This window comes from Cyrtonyx montezumae, unplaced genomic scaffold (genome assembly GCF_038088225.1).
Source record: "Cyrtonyx montezumae isolate F1298 unplaced genomic scaffold, pur_monq_1.0 scaffold_3, whole genome shotgun sequence".
Classification (NCBI taxonomy): domain Eukaryota; kingdom Metazoa; phylum Chordata; class Aves; order Galliformes; family Odontophoridae; genus Cyrtonyx; species Cyrtonyx montezumae.
This window is the reverse complement of record NW_027072034.1, coordinates 98,216,696-98,230,022: the sequence shown is the minus strand read 5'-3', so window position 1 is coordinate 98,230,022 and position 13,327 is coordinate 98,216,696. Positions and strand designations below refer to the sequence as shown.

The 13,327-nt window shown below is 37.8% G+C and overlaps 1 protein-coding gene across 11 annotated transcripts in view; it reads left to right on the top strand.

Annotated features, from left to right (window-relative positions):
- Nucleotides 1–13,327, top strand: part of PLEKHA5 (pleckstrin homology domain containing A5) — a 165,220-nt gene that overhangs the window by 125,619 nt on the left and 26,274 nt on the right. For 4 of the 11 annotated variants that reach the window (XM_065742508.1, XM_065742512.1, XM_065742510.1 and 1 more), the window contains exons 11-12: nucleotides 18–486; nucleotides 1,582–1,665. In XM_065742508.1, coding sequence (XP_065598580.1) covers nucleotides 18–486; nucleotides 1,582–1,665 — 553 coding nt within the window. Of the gene's footprint in view, nucleotides 1–17; nucleotides 487–1,581; nucleotides 1,666–4,278; nucleotides 4,399–5,081; nucleotides 5,136–11,004; nucleotides 11,086–13,327 lie in introns of all 11 variants that reach the window. The other 7 variants (XM_065742506.1, XM_065742509.1, XM_065742515.1 and 4 more) reach the window with 3 other exon arrangements.

The following is a 13,327-nucleotide window of genomic DNA, read 5'->3' as shown; positions in this document are numbered from 1 at the left end:
GAATACTTGTGTTTCAGCATAATCTCGTATCAGACATTACCAAGAAACATGCCAAGCCATAGACCTCAAGCTTTACCCCGGTACCCAGAGGGCTACAGAACGCTGCCCCGAAACAGCAAAGCAAGACCAGAGAGCCTCTGCAGTGTGACACCGTCAGCTTACGACAGAGCCATAGGACCCGTGACAGCTGAAGAAAAGCGAAGGTCAATGCGTGATGACACAATGTGGCAGCTCTACGAGTGGCAGCAACGTCAGTTTTACAATAAGCAAACAACCCTCACTCGACACAGTACTTTAAGCAGCCCGAAAACGATGATGAATATTTCTGATCAGACGATGCATTCAATTCCCACCTCGCCTTCTCATGGTTCAATAGCAGGTTTCCAAGGTTATTCTCCACAGCGGACCTACAGATCAGAAGTGTCTTCACCAGTGCAAAGAGGAGATGTAACTATTGACCGGAGACACAGAGCGCACCATACTAAGGTAAAACACACGCCGTAAGATGTTGCACAAAAGCGTGTGGTCCTAGTATTGCTGTCTGTGATATTACATTTCTCTAAAATAGAATAGTTTGCTGTGTGTGTAGAAAGCATTCTCCCTTCCAGCTTTTCTAGCTGGAGCTCCAGGAGGACTGAAAGTCCTGCCTTTCTTTCCATGTGTTGCTGTCTGTTCTTCAACCGCAAGTTTGGCTGTTTTGGGTTCCAATGGAAAACTGAGGGTAGACATTTCTTTTGATGCCTTGGAGTTATTAGGATGATCTCTAAAGAAAACTGGAGTCTGTACACTTTTCCCCCTAGAATTTCGTTTCCTCGAGTTGACTGTAAAATACTCCTGAAGTTTTTTTGCTAAATCATTAGCTCAAGTGTCCTTATGATTTAAGTTCCCTATCAACAAAGGAGTATTTTTGTTTGGGAAAAAGGTTTCAATTGCACTGAAAATTTAAGAATCAATTCTCCAAAATCTGAGAAGTATCACTGAGATCAGTGCAGCTTCTCTGCGGAAAGTCATTTCAGCCATGTTTTGCTTTCAGGTATTTTTCCATCTGTATAGTTTGTGCTATAATTGGTTTCATGTTCAGTATCTTTTATACAAGACTCCTGTTTCCCTTCAGTCTTTCATGCCACTCAGATTGTGCTTCTTCAGTTACACAGCTAGCCATTCCTATTAACTTAAAAACACAAACCTGTTTTTTCTGAGGTAAGTAGTTAGTAGAGTGGCTTTATGAAATCACTAGAGTAAACCTAAGACTTAAACCATCTATACAGAGTTCTTAGAGATATTAAATAACTTTCAATGATATATGAAGACTAAAATTGTTCTTTACATAATGTCAGTATGGCAACAACCACAAGCAAGAACTGTTAATGATATGTGCAATGAAATCTGGGATATTTCTGAAATTCAGAGGTAGTCTACTCTGTTGTCAGAGGTGGAAGGTCAGGAGAGAACATGACTGGCCAAAGCTACCCAAAAATACAGCAGATTTGTCCTGAAATGGGCTTGACTTTTTTTTAGCACCTAATGACTATTGAGATTTTAGGTAACTATGGATCACACTGCAATTTTGTTTTTGTACAGCATGTCTATATGCCTGACAGAAGGTCAATGCCAGCAGTTCTAAGTTTACAGCCTGTTACTCCTCAGAGCCTCCAAGGCAAAACAGTGAGTTGTATTTTTTATTTGGTTCATCTTATTTATTTACTTATAAGAGTAATTCTTTAAGTATGAGCTGAAATCTTTCCCTATTCAAAGCTTGCATTAAATATAACCTTTATTTTGATTAGCAGATTTTTTTAAGCTACTAAAGAGGTGGTTAAATCAAATTCTGAGAATATTCTGTTTGCAGTGAGTCCAGATTTTCTATCAGAAAGAAGGATTTTTTTTAATTGTCTGTGATTCGTTCTACCTCTTCCTAGAGATTTATGTTTCACAGAATACTTCTTCCTCCAATACTTAGTAAGAAAATCCTGGAAATAAATTTACCTCATTTGGACATGTTTGGAATACTAAAACCACTTTTGGAATAATGATGTCCTTTCTGACATCCCCTTATTTTTCTGTAATGGAGTTGAAATTCTCATTCTAGTTATTTCATCAAAATAATGGTGGTGAATGTTGTCCAGCTCCCTAACACGAAACATGACCCTTGGTTAAGATTGTCCGAAACTCCTTACATTGCTTCAACAATATTTATCTCTTTTCTGTAATCTTTCTGAGGTGTTCATGAATTAAGACTACAGACAGTGAATCAGACTGAGGGCAACAGCTCCCCACTTAATCCTTCCACTGCCTAGACTGCTGTTTCTTGCACTTCCCAGCATGAATTCTTAGCATCTCTAGTAACTTAAGGGATGGCCTTTGGCTGCTGGTGCCTTATCTCCACGCCTTATTTCCTGCAGACATATCTTTGAGTTCCTGGCCCCATCAGCTCTCCTGGGCTGAGCTGCTGGAGCTGGGCTGAGGAGCAGGGTAGGGGGCAAGGAGGTCCAAGCTTCTGCCTGTACAAACCAGAAGTGCTGCCCACAGCACAAGCATCACAGAAGCCAAAAGGAGAAAACCTGCAGGTAGCTCTTTAAACAAAAGCCTCTGTTTTGTTTGCTACAAGAGTGCCAAGAGTTATATCAAAAGCACAACACTGGCAGCAATGACAGATTTGTCTGCAATGCTATGAAAGTCTAGGACTTCTTTATAGAAAATGAAAATGCTTGCAAGCATTGTATTTTAACTACAATAAGTTTATTCTTAATGTGCTAAAATTGAGCTTTTGCAAGCCATATCAAGAGAAGTTTTGATCTTGAAAATAAATTGATTTGTTATTCCTTTTGTTCAAAGATGCTACTTCTGACTCTGCTGTTCCTAAAAATAAACTTTATTGTGCTTTGCAAGGATGACAGTTTTCAAACTGCTGAAAGCATTGTCACATATTTTTGGGAGAGAACTTGGAAGCATTTTGTATATCCGTCTGGATTCTTATGCTCAGTTCCTGAAATCAAGTATCTTAAATCCAGATACTGAAAAAGTGATAGAAGGGTAAGATTGACCATTGGACACTTTGACTTTGGTACTGGCTTTCCTTCAAAAGAAATGGTTTTGACAGCTGAAGCAGTGTGGAAATACCTTGCTCCCCCTGGTGGGTACTGCGGTGCAGGCTCACAACAGTGCCACGCTTAGCCTCACATATTTTTCTCTCTGCGTTCTAAGAAACTGGTATTTGGTTTTCAGTAACTTAACACTTTGATCTTTGGAGCCTACTTCTGTATTTCCTTGCTTTGGGGAAATTCTGAGACTGGGGAAGAGAGTAAGCAGGTTTCTGGGGTTGTGTTTTGGATTCCTTTTGAAGCTCCCATAACATGTAAGTAAATTAAAATGTTGGATGGGTATTTAACCTCTTATAAGACTTAGTTCTGGAGAAGTGTAAGAAACAGAAGCAAACAGGACCTAACAAAACTACTTGTGATGTCAAGAGCGATTTATTTTCTTTGAAGTGTTGCTAATAGAAGTGGTTCTGAGGAATGGCTCGGGTAGCTTTTTCCAAATTGACCTAAACCGTTCTATGTAGAATTACCTGAAAAGTACCCATTTGAGTGTGACCCTATTCGCTTAACCTTAGGTTTTAAATACTGTCCTTTATCCCTTCCTGAGGCTGTACTGAACGTCTCAGTCACAAAAGTCAGTGCCTCAGACCTGTGGAAGGAAGGAAGGAAGGAAGGAAAATTATTTTTGTCCTGCTTGTGCAGTTTTATTTTATCAAAGATGCTTGCTTCTGACACAGTTCAGCTATCTCTTGGGGATTATTTTGTTTGTTTTTACTTTTAATCTTGACGTAGAAATTTGAAGAATTGAATTTTCTCGAGGGCGCTTTTTATTCTTCCACCAAGCTCAAATGGTTGTCTGTACAGATAATGATATCCTAAGGGGTTGGAATTATATCCCCCGTCACTTAAGTCAATATCATCAATTTGATATGCATGTCAAAAAGTTCGAGGGCTGCACAGCCTTCCTTCTGCAAAGTCCCTGCTTTTTTTGTCCTGCATTCAGAAAGTTGCAATTTTTATGGCATGTGCGGTACCAATTGCTACTCAAGTAGTTACAGTTTAGCCCTTCGTTGTACATCTGAAAACGGTCAATTTGGGAAAAATGGTATATCTTTTGTTGTGTCTCTATAAAAAGTTATTGTGAGAAAGATATTAAGAAGCCTTATTTTAATTAAGTGTTGTTTAGGATACCAATTAACCTTTTCTCTACTCTTTGGCTTCTCACACTGCACTCCTTCAGCCAGAGGAGCTCACGCTGCTGCTAATAAAGCTGAGACGGCAGCAAGCTGAACTGAGTAGTATCCGGGAACACACACTAGCACAGCTCATGCAACTAAAACTTGAGGCCAACAGCCCAAAGGTCAGCAATAAAGCAATGTGTGTCATGTACCATTCTCACTAACTTTTAGTTATTCATTAATCAGTGTGCATTTTACCCATGGTGCAAGATTCTCCATCTGCTATGGGTGTAGAATAGAGTGTGGTTGTGTATACGATGTTCTGTTATTAACCCTTTGAGGTCTTAGCTGCTAATAGCTTTTTGATACTAGCTGGATTTAAGTGATGTAGGAATATTTTAAATGTATTGTTGTTTACTTTAAAGTTGCGGGCTTTAAACCTATTGCTGTTATAAGCAAAAATGGCAGAAAAGATCATGAGATTAATCTGCTGCTTATATTGCTTCGTAACATATATGATCTTACTGCAATCTGCCAGAAGTATTAGGACATTTAAAACAGATTTATCAAAGGGTCTAGAGTTGCTTGCTTGATCAAATATAGTGGACTTTTCATCTGAGTGTACTGTATTTTATGTGTAGAACCAAAATGTAATGTAGCAGTTCATAGGCCAGTTCGTGACGAAATTTCATCACTTCTCTTTAGAGATCAAAACTTGTTAACATATTCATAAAAAGGCAGATAAAGTAACATTGTATTTCTATGTTAAACAGTTCGCTGTCTAGTTTACATCTTTAAAAACTCTTTTCATGCATTCTGCACCTTCTGTCCCTTTCCTTTTTCCCTTCTAACTGCTGCCTGCTAGAGTGAGATTCTTTCGCATCACCTTCAAAGGAATGCCATATATTTGGATCATCAGGTGGGATTTGCAGTTTTCTTGTGTGCTTACATTTCTTAATGCCTTTTGCCTGCTCCTATCAAGCTAGAAATACTTGGGAAGAAGGATTTTCAGTGACTTTCATAAAGTTGGATATTTAATACATAACCATTTTAGGTTGCACAAATTAGTTTTGCTTATTACTTGAAATGTGAAAAAAAGTAAATTGAAGTTGTATAGAATACAATGGCCATTTTCCAGTTATTTTTTCTATTCTTCATATCCTTTCTTTAATAACACTAACTGCAGCATTTTACCATCATTAACCAAAGTGAGACTGTATTTCCAAGTTCATATGATACACGTGCAGTTTGTAAAATCAGTATTTCTGATTATTTTACTTCCCAAATTAAGAATAATAAGATATTTCTGCAGGACATAAAATGAAAGGGAGATCAAACATTAGAAGGTTTCAAATCATAGTATGGCAAATATTTTTTTTTCCCTTTTACTCAGTTGTTTCTTAAAGATTTTTATGAGAATAAAATTTGTAAATGTGTGTTAATGTTTGGAGTAAGACTATAATTCTGTCTCCGACAATGTACTTTATTGCCAAGGGAATAATTGCAGTACCACATTCCTCTTTTTAAGGCTTTGTTGTATGGTCAAATGGGTCTCGTTTGCAAGTTGTGTTTGAGAAGTTTTTAAATGGCCAGTTTTGAATAGAACATAGAAAATCATAAGAACTTAAATGAAACATAAGCAACTAGGTGTCTGCTAGTTAAAAACATGGAAATCTATAGAGCTTTTTCTAATATTCTTTTTTCTAATTAAATTCTTCACCATTACTCTTAAGCCAGTGACTTCATGTTCCTCTGATCACTTGGAGTCAAGGTATAAATAGGGACCAATCCCGTTAGATAGTTCTGCATTTCTAAACATTTTAACCTTGTTTATGGAGCTTCAGGAGGTCTAAAAGTAGGGAAAGGATTGTTCTCCTAATTGCTAAATTAGGCCAACATGTTCCATCCAACTCAAATATTTCCAGCTTGTGATGTTTTGGAATAAGAAAATAATTCCATATTCAAAAATAAAATTTATTGTTGTGGAAGAACAACTCCCTGTGAGGTTTGAAAGTATGTACCACACTGCTACCTGATCAGCCAAGCTTGTCACTATAATGCTCAGGATAAGGAGGAGAGAATGGCCTTTGCATACTATGCAAAGCAGTACGAAGGATTTTCTTTTTACTTGCCTCAGATGCAATGTGATGAAACGTTATTAATTCAGGGAAGTGCCAAAGTCTCATAAACATCTCATAATTGCCTTTACCAAGAATGCAAGAAATTACAGTGCTTCTTACAGTAAGAAATCATTATCAAGTCAAAAATATACTAGTCATAAAGTGATGGAAGAGCAGATTGAAATATTCGTCCTAGTTTCCCATCAGTTTTTCTTCTTTTCTTTGTATTAGTATTATACCACCATCCATTTGCATTAAGTAAATCCTCCTGAGAGTGTTTTTGCTTTAGGGCTAGTGTCTCATTTATGTCTTTCTATTATTTCATCCATTATCATTTCTCCTTTATGCTGGGAAGAAAAGACCCATGTTTCTCTTAGTCTGAGGCCGTTCCTCCGCATTATCTGCATCTGTAACCAACTTGTGTAGTCACCCGCTTTGAATTTTAAATGCCCAGTGTACTTAAACAAAACATTTCCTCTCTTGATTCATATTTAGTCTCTGAAAATAGAATCAAAACCCTCTCTCCTAGAGCATTTGGTGGAATTCCAGTTCTATTATCTTTCACTCTCACACTGTAGTGACAAAGAATGCAATACTTGCAGTGCTGTACGCAGCATTAATTAGCAAGTTCCTGCTCAGGTCACACAGAGGAGTTTTCAGAAGGACAAAGGTTCATGCGTAGAGACACAAACTTTTATACAGCTATAGTAATTTGTTGTCTGCTGGTTAGGTGGCATTCTTATCAAAACTCAAGAACGTCCCGTAGCATTTTATTAGTTTGGCTTCTTTTTAGCATAGCTGTTTCCCTTTGAGATGCTTGGGAATTCTTCTGTTACACTTTTTGATGTTCCTCTATTATGCTTTCAGAATTTTTGTTGTTGTTGTTGGAGTTCAGGGCTGGGGGAGAAAGTTTGAAGAGGCTGATGCACATATACCCATCCATGTTGTTTCTTTGATGTCATAGAGCCAAAGGAATTATTGTAGCCTTTTCTTCAAGTGAGGTTTCAAAGCACTCAGCTGCCTTAAGCTTCCCAGAGAGGCTGGGGAGAGTTTGATTTGCTTTTTAGGAAGTAGTTATTTGGACGTAGCTTACAACCCCAAGCAGTGCTGATTTGTTTGTCAGCGTGGGACATGTTAAGAGGACAAATATAATCTCTGTCTTCTGCATTAAAAAATATTAAGGGATCGCATTTTGTGTGTTACTAAATCCAAGCCAGCAGTCTCCTTAATGTATTTGTTGAATGAATTTGTACCCAGTAATTACAATAACAGTAACAGAAAGCAGGAGCATATTTTTTAGATAAAAGCTACACATGCTGCTTTTTCTCCATTGTAAATACAGCCACGGCAGGAGGTCCCACTTGAATCTGTTCCACTCTTCTGTTAGTACAGAAGATTCCAGCACACTGGTCTTTGAACACGTATTTTAATTCTGTATTGCTAGTAAAACTTCTCTTTGCCTCAAAAGCCCCTTTCTACTGAGCTGAAGTTATCTCTGCGAAATTCTGTGTGCATGTGTGTTGTTGTAATCTCAGCATATCCGACGCTGGTTTGTCCCATTGTAAGCTCTATACATCCTTTTTATTCTTTTTTGTTGAGATGGCTCTTTATGTGGATGGCTTAGGTGTTGAATTGTTCATATATTTATTTCACTTTTGCTGATACTTTAATTTTTTAGCTTCTTTTAGTTTTTAAAGGTTGCATAAAGATAAAGAGAACTTGAACAAGAAGTTGTCAAATAAGGGAGTGAAGGTCCCCTACCAGCATCCATGCTGTCTTGCTGTTTTGCTCCTGTTTTCTCCCCCTTCATCACCCACTTTCTGTGATGATGAAGGAGAGAGGTAATAAATTAGAGGAGGATGGAAGAGCACAACGGCTGTTTGGATAGTGCAGCCACATATCTTTTATTAAATCTCATTTTTGGTTTCAGCCTAAAATTCTGTGTCCTGTATTAGCAACATTTACGATACAACTCTTAGTTGTATTTTTCAAGTTTTTGGAGAAGATAGCGAGCTGACACAGCTCCCACTCTTGTTCTTTCTGCTGCTTTTTCCTTTTTACTTTTTGAGAGCAATTGGGAGAGTCTCAAGGGCTAGAGCTGTGAGGGGTGAAAACAAAACTGTGTCGGAGTACTATTGGAAATGAAGACGGGAAGGAAAAATGTTTTTTCCCTCTTTGTTTTGGATGGAGAAGCAGAGGAAAGGCAGGGGAAAGGTCCTGTTGCTACTGCTTTTATTTTAGGAAGCTTGAGAGGAAACATAAAAGTGCCAATCTGAGCACAGACATATGCCACCTGTAGCACATCATTGGAGATGTCGTCTGTCATGGTGGGGAGCTGCTGTTTCAGCCAGTGGCTGCCACCAGAACAGCACAGACTGTAACATCACCCGTGCTGGGTGTTACCATAGCACAGGAGAGAATTTAGGAAGAGGAAGGAGGAAAAAAAATGTCTGTAGCTTGGCTTTACAGTTTAAAACATAAAATACCTGCTCAAATGCTGTCTCATACGAGGCATATGAACAGTTATTGCTTATGTCAAGGAGGTATTTTTACATCGTTTCCAACTGGTGAGGAAGTTTGCATATACTACATCAGTAAAGAGAAAAGGGAAGATGAAGTGTCTGGGGAGAAACAGTAAGAGAACTAAGACTGCTGGATGTGTTGCTGTGTGGCATCAGGCAGCTCACACTTCAGTTTGCTTATGTATGAAGAACATCTTAATTCCAGTTTTTAGAGATATTTGTGATATCCTTAACTGGAGAGAAGACATATGTATGACAGGATTTAAAACACGCCCTTTACTGTACAGAAATTTGAGAAACAATCTTTTTTGAGAGAGAGAAAAGTAAGGCATGCTTCTGTTATGAACATACAGACATTTTTTCCTTGCCCTATTAGAAGTTTCTTCAGTGTGAGCCTGCCTGTGCTCACTTCCCTTAACAGAAGGGTCTCTTGTGAATATTAAACGGTGTCGGTGCTTTTTTGGAAACACTGATTTCCTGAAGGGGAAAAATGTTTGACGTTTTTGTCTGCTATGAAGACACTATGGTTGGCAATGTCTTACAATGAACTCGTTTTCGATGTCTGTTCTGTAAGGGCTTAAGGGACTGGAACTTTCCTGGAAACAGCTGGCATTTTCAGTGTTCCATGAGCATGGTTAAGCAGCCATGTACTACAAATACTAGAGGAGGTGCTATGAATTGAAGCTGGAGCTGGCTAGAGGGCAGAGCATGGTTTCAGAGCAACTTTTGAGCAAATACACTTCTTCTCTAATCTGGATGATAACAATCTTAATTGTTTCACAGAAACTAATTTTGACATTATGTATTATAAGTCAGAAAGAAACACTGCTTTTAAAAAACCCCACCAGCTAAACAAGGTGAAGCTGTTGAAATCCTCCTAATAAAAAGGCATACAAACCAGTATACTTCAATAAAACATCTCAGCCAGAAAGCATTTTTTTCTTTGACGGATGTTTCAGTTGTCTGCAGTTTGACAGCTTGGCTTTAGACCTTACTGTTGATCTTACTTTTGATAGAACCTTTGGTATCACCCAGTGCACTCACTTTCTGGATAAAACTTTAAAGTGAAGGAAGAACAACTTCTTGTGTCAGTTCTAATTTTGTTTAATGTAATGCTGTAGAATATGGATCAAGCAGGAGGAGTTGCTTGCTTGCTTTTTTTTCCTGCCTGACAAAGCACCATCACCTTGCTTACTGAGATAAGGCACTCTACAGGGTGATTAACTTACCAGCTGAACAGACTTTAACGATGTTTAATAAAACATAGTATTAATAAAACAACAACAACAACAACAAAAAGAAGTCTTGTGTCTACAACAACAATTAAATCCTAAAGGGAGAAAAAGAAATAGTTGAAGTGACATTTTAGTTTCTGTAGGAGATGAAAATTAACAGTTTTTTGTAATTTTTCACTTATTGTCAAGAAGGTCTATTTTTAAAATTAAAAAATCCCTACTTAATTGTTTTGCATACTATTCTGGAGTCCTCTATGTGTACAATTTTTCTGTAATGATCTACAGATCTGTCTTCTACATTTGCGCACGTGGCAATAAATAGACGTCATTACAGAAGATGTCTGACCAGCTCAGAAATGTAAAACTCAGAATATTTTCACACCCATATATGAGGATGGATAAATGAAATGACAAATGTTTCAGAGTTCCAAAGTATATAAAACAATGCAGTATACAAAGACATTTTGTGATACGTGGATGAAAACCTCGCTTCAGTGTTCTGAGGGAATACATTTATCTTTTTAACTTACATTGAGTTACTAAGACTGTAATTTCAAAGGTTTTCTGAGAAAAGTTTGAGTGTTCCTATTGCATAATCTGTATCATTTCCATGTCTTGCAAAGACAGAGCTATTTTTAAGAGTTTTTTTAAAGGGAAAGGTTTGTCCAATTATTGTTTCATTGGGTTTGAGTGTTTTTATGTGGTTTTGCTACATTTATTTGATATCATTAAGCTTTTCAGATGTTTGATATTACTGAATGATGGAACATATAAAAAGCATGGGGTAAAATGTAATCTTCTGTATTATTAGAAAAAAATTAAAGTAGAGGCTATATTTTACAGTGTCGTCTTTCAAATCTAGCCATGCTGTAAACTGATGTTTGCTGTATGCTCCTCCTGATTTGAAATAGATGAAAGAGAATGAACCTTTAATCACCATGGTTCACACTATGATTGAGAACTCGGCGCTAAGACCACAACTGTACCAGCAAGTAAGGTCTCGGACAGTGAATGAAATTGCTTTATCATCTGCAAAAATTTTTCTTAGTGACAGTTTTGGTTGTTCCTCAGATTTATTCATGACATCGGTGTTTCTCTTATTTGCTTTGGAAAACCACGAGTCATCCATGCTTTATAAAACGCTGCAATATCGTTAGCATGGCTTCCGCTGCGTTTTTGTTGTTAAGTATTAAATGTACCCCTTCAAATAACTCTGTCTGGACCATTTAATTGGTTGGTGTCCTACGCAGCTGTCCAGTAAATTCATAAAACTTCCAGTAAGCTTCCAGCATCCGTCCTAGCATGATCCTATGCTATTAGTGTTCAAAGGTGCTTCTTTCTTTTGACCACTACAAAAGCATGTGAGTGGTGTTTACCTGGTCATTTCTGGCAATTTTGTTTCATTCTAGGAAGCGGATTTACAGGTTTTTGGTTGCACCTTCCAAGCCTTTAGCCACTGACGAAGGGAAGGATCAAAATTACTTTGATCTGGGGACTGTAAATCCAAAAGGCAGTGTCTGTTAATAAAGTCACAGCAGACTTAACAGTGTGCACTTACAGAGTATATAGTGACGGCTGTAAACGGTAAGATGGAAGACAAATCCAAAATGTGAATGGAAATATTGCCTGAGAATTGAGACCTGCATTAACTTATGAGCATGGCCAATACGTATCTGTTGGCACTGCAGTGTCTTAGGCATGTTGGGGCTTAGCTCAATAGCTCCTGCCACATCAGGGAATGTTTTAGAAGCTTTTACCCACAACTGCTGTTGTTCTTACTTAAATGAGGGTGGTATTTTACTGCAGACGAAGAAGCGTGCAGTTCTGGCTGCCAGTTGGAAGTGAGTGTCTGAGGGGCTCTCTTGTGAGCTAACATAAAGGCGCATCGTTCACAGAAAATGAGAGGTTCTAGAGTGTAAGTCATTCATGGGTATTTAGTGCTTTGTCATGTCTCTATAAAAGCCTGCTGAAGCTTAGTTTCAGAGTTGTGTTGGTTTGGGGAGTCAATTTGCTCGTGATTCCAAAAAGATCTATCTCAGCTTTCTAAAGGAAGTTGGGTTGGTCCAATGTGTGCACCCACGTGCAAAATAGGAGCACTAACGTGGAACCTGGAGGAACTGTTTGGAGAGGAATGAGAAAAGTATAATGCCTTCAAGTCCAAAATGAAGCTGCTTTTGCTGTTTTTTGTTTTTGTTTTTAATTTTTTTTAAAGAAGCCTGACCATTGCAAACTTTCTTAAAGCAAATCACTTCTGCTTTAGACTATGTAAGAGAAATAAGTCAGCGTACACAGTATTACACGTTTGGATCTGTCAGAGTGAACTAACTCAGCTTCTACACTTGATCTAGGTGCAGTGGAGGTGTAGCTGTGCCTGGGCTAGAGTTAAGCTACTTAGGAACTCCACTGAGCTCATAGTGCTTCTTGGTGAAGCTGTTCTGCCAGCTAGGATCTGCACCTTGTGGAAATGCCCATTCTTTCTTGCTTGACACTGAATAAACACATTGTTTTACATTCTTGTCAGTATAGCAGTGAACATAAAGACTCATGAAGATTAAATAACCTTTTGTCATTAGAAGTGTGCTCTGTTCAGATCAGAGCACTTACAGTGTTGGCAGGCTTGTTCGGAGGAACTCGTGTGTTGCATAAATTGGAGAAGAGCAAGACCTGCTTTCATATACAAAGTTTTCTATACAAAATATTTCATTAACTGACTTCCTGGAAAGGATAAAGATATACTGTAATTTCACAGCCTAACTAGCCTTCTAAATGTTTGTAAGGCACAGTTAACACTTTGAAAATTCTGGCAATGTATTTGAAAGCTTAAACAATGTTCAGTTTTTAATTTGGATAACATATATTGTTTTCACCAATCATCTTTGCCAATGCAGTTTAAAATAAATAAAGACAACTGGGAGAAGCCTGGTGTTAGTGGATGAAACCTGTTTTGTTGCCAAGTTGAGCTAGTCTTTGACTGCAGCCATTCATGCAGGTACAGAAAGGATCTTCCTTTGCTTAAGTTTTTTCAGATCAATTTTATGACAACTTATTCAGAGTTAGGCAAATGAAAGCAAGAAATGCTTGTGTTTAATTACAGATTAACATTTGGCTTCTTCTTTGTTTGTAATGATTAATGGCTCTTGAGTAAAATAACTGAAAATTATACTATTCCAAATGTCTTATTTAAAATAAGTTTTTAATTGCGATTGTTCAGTTGTCACTGTTTTTAAAATTAAT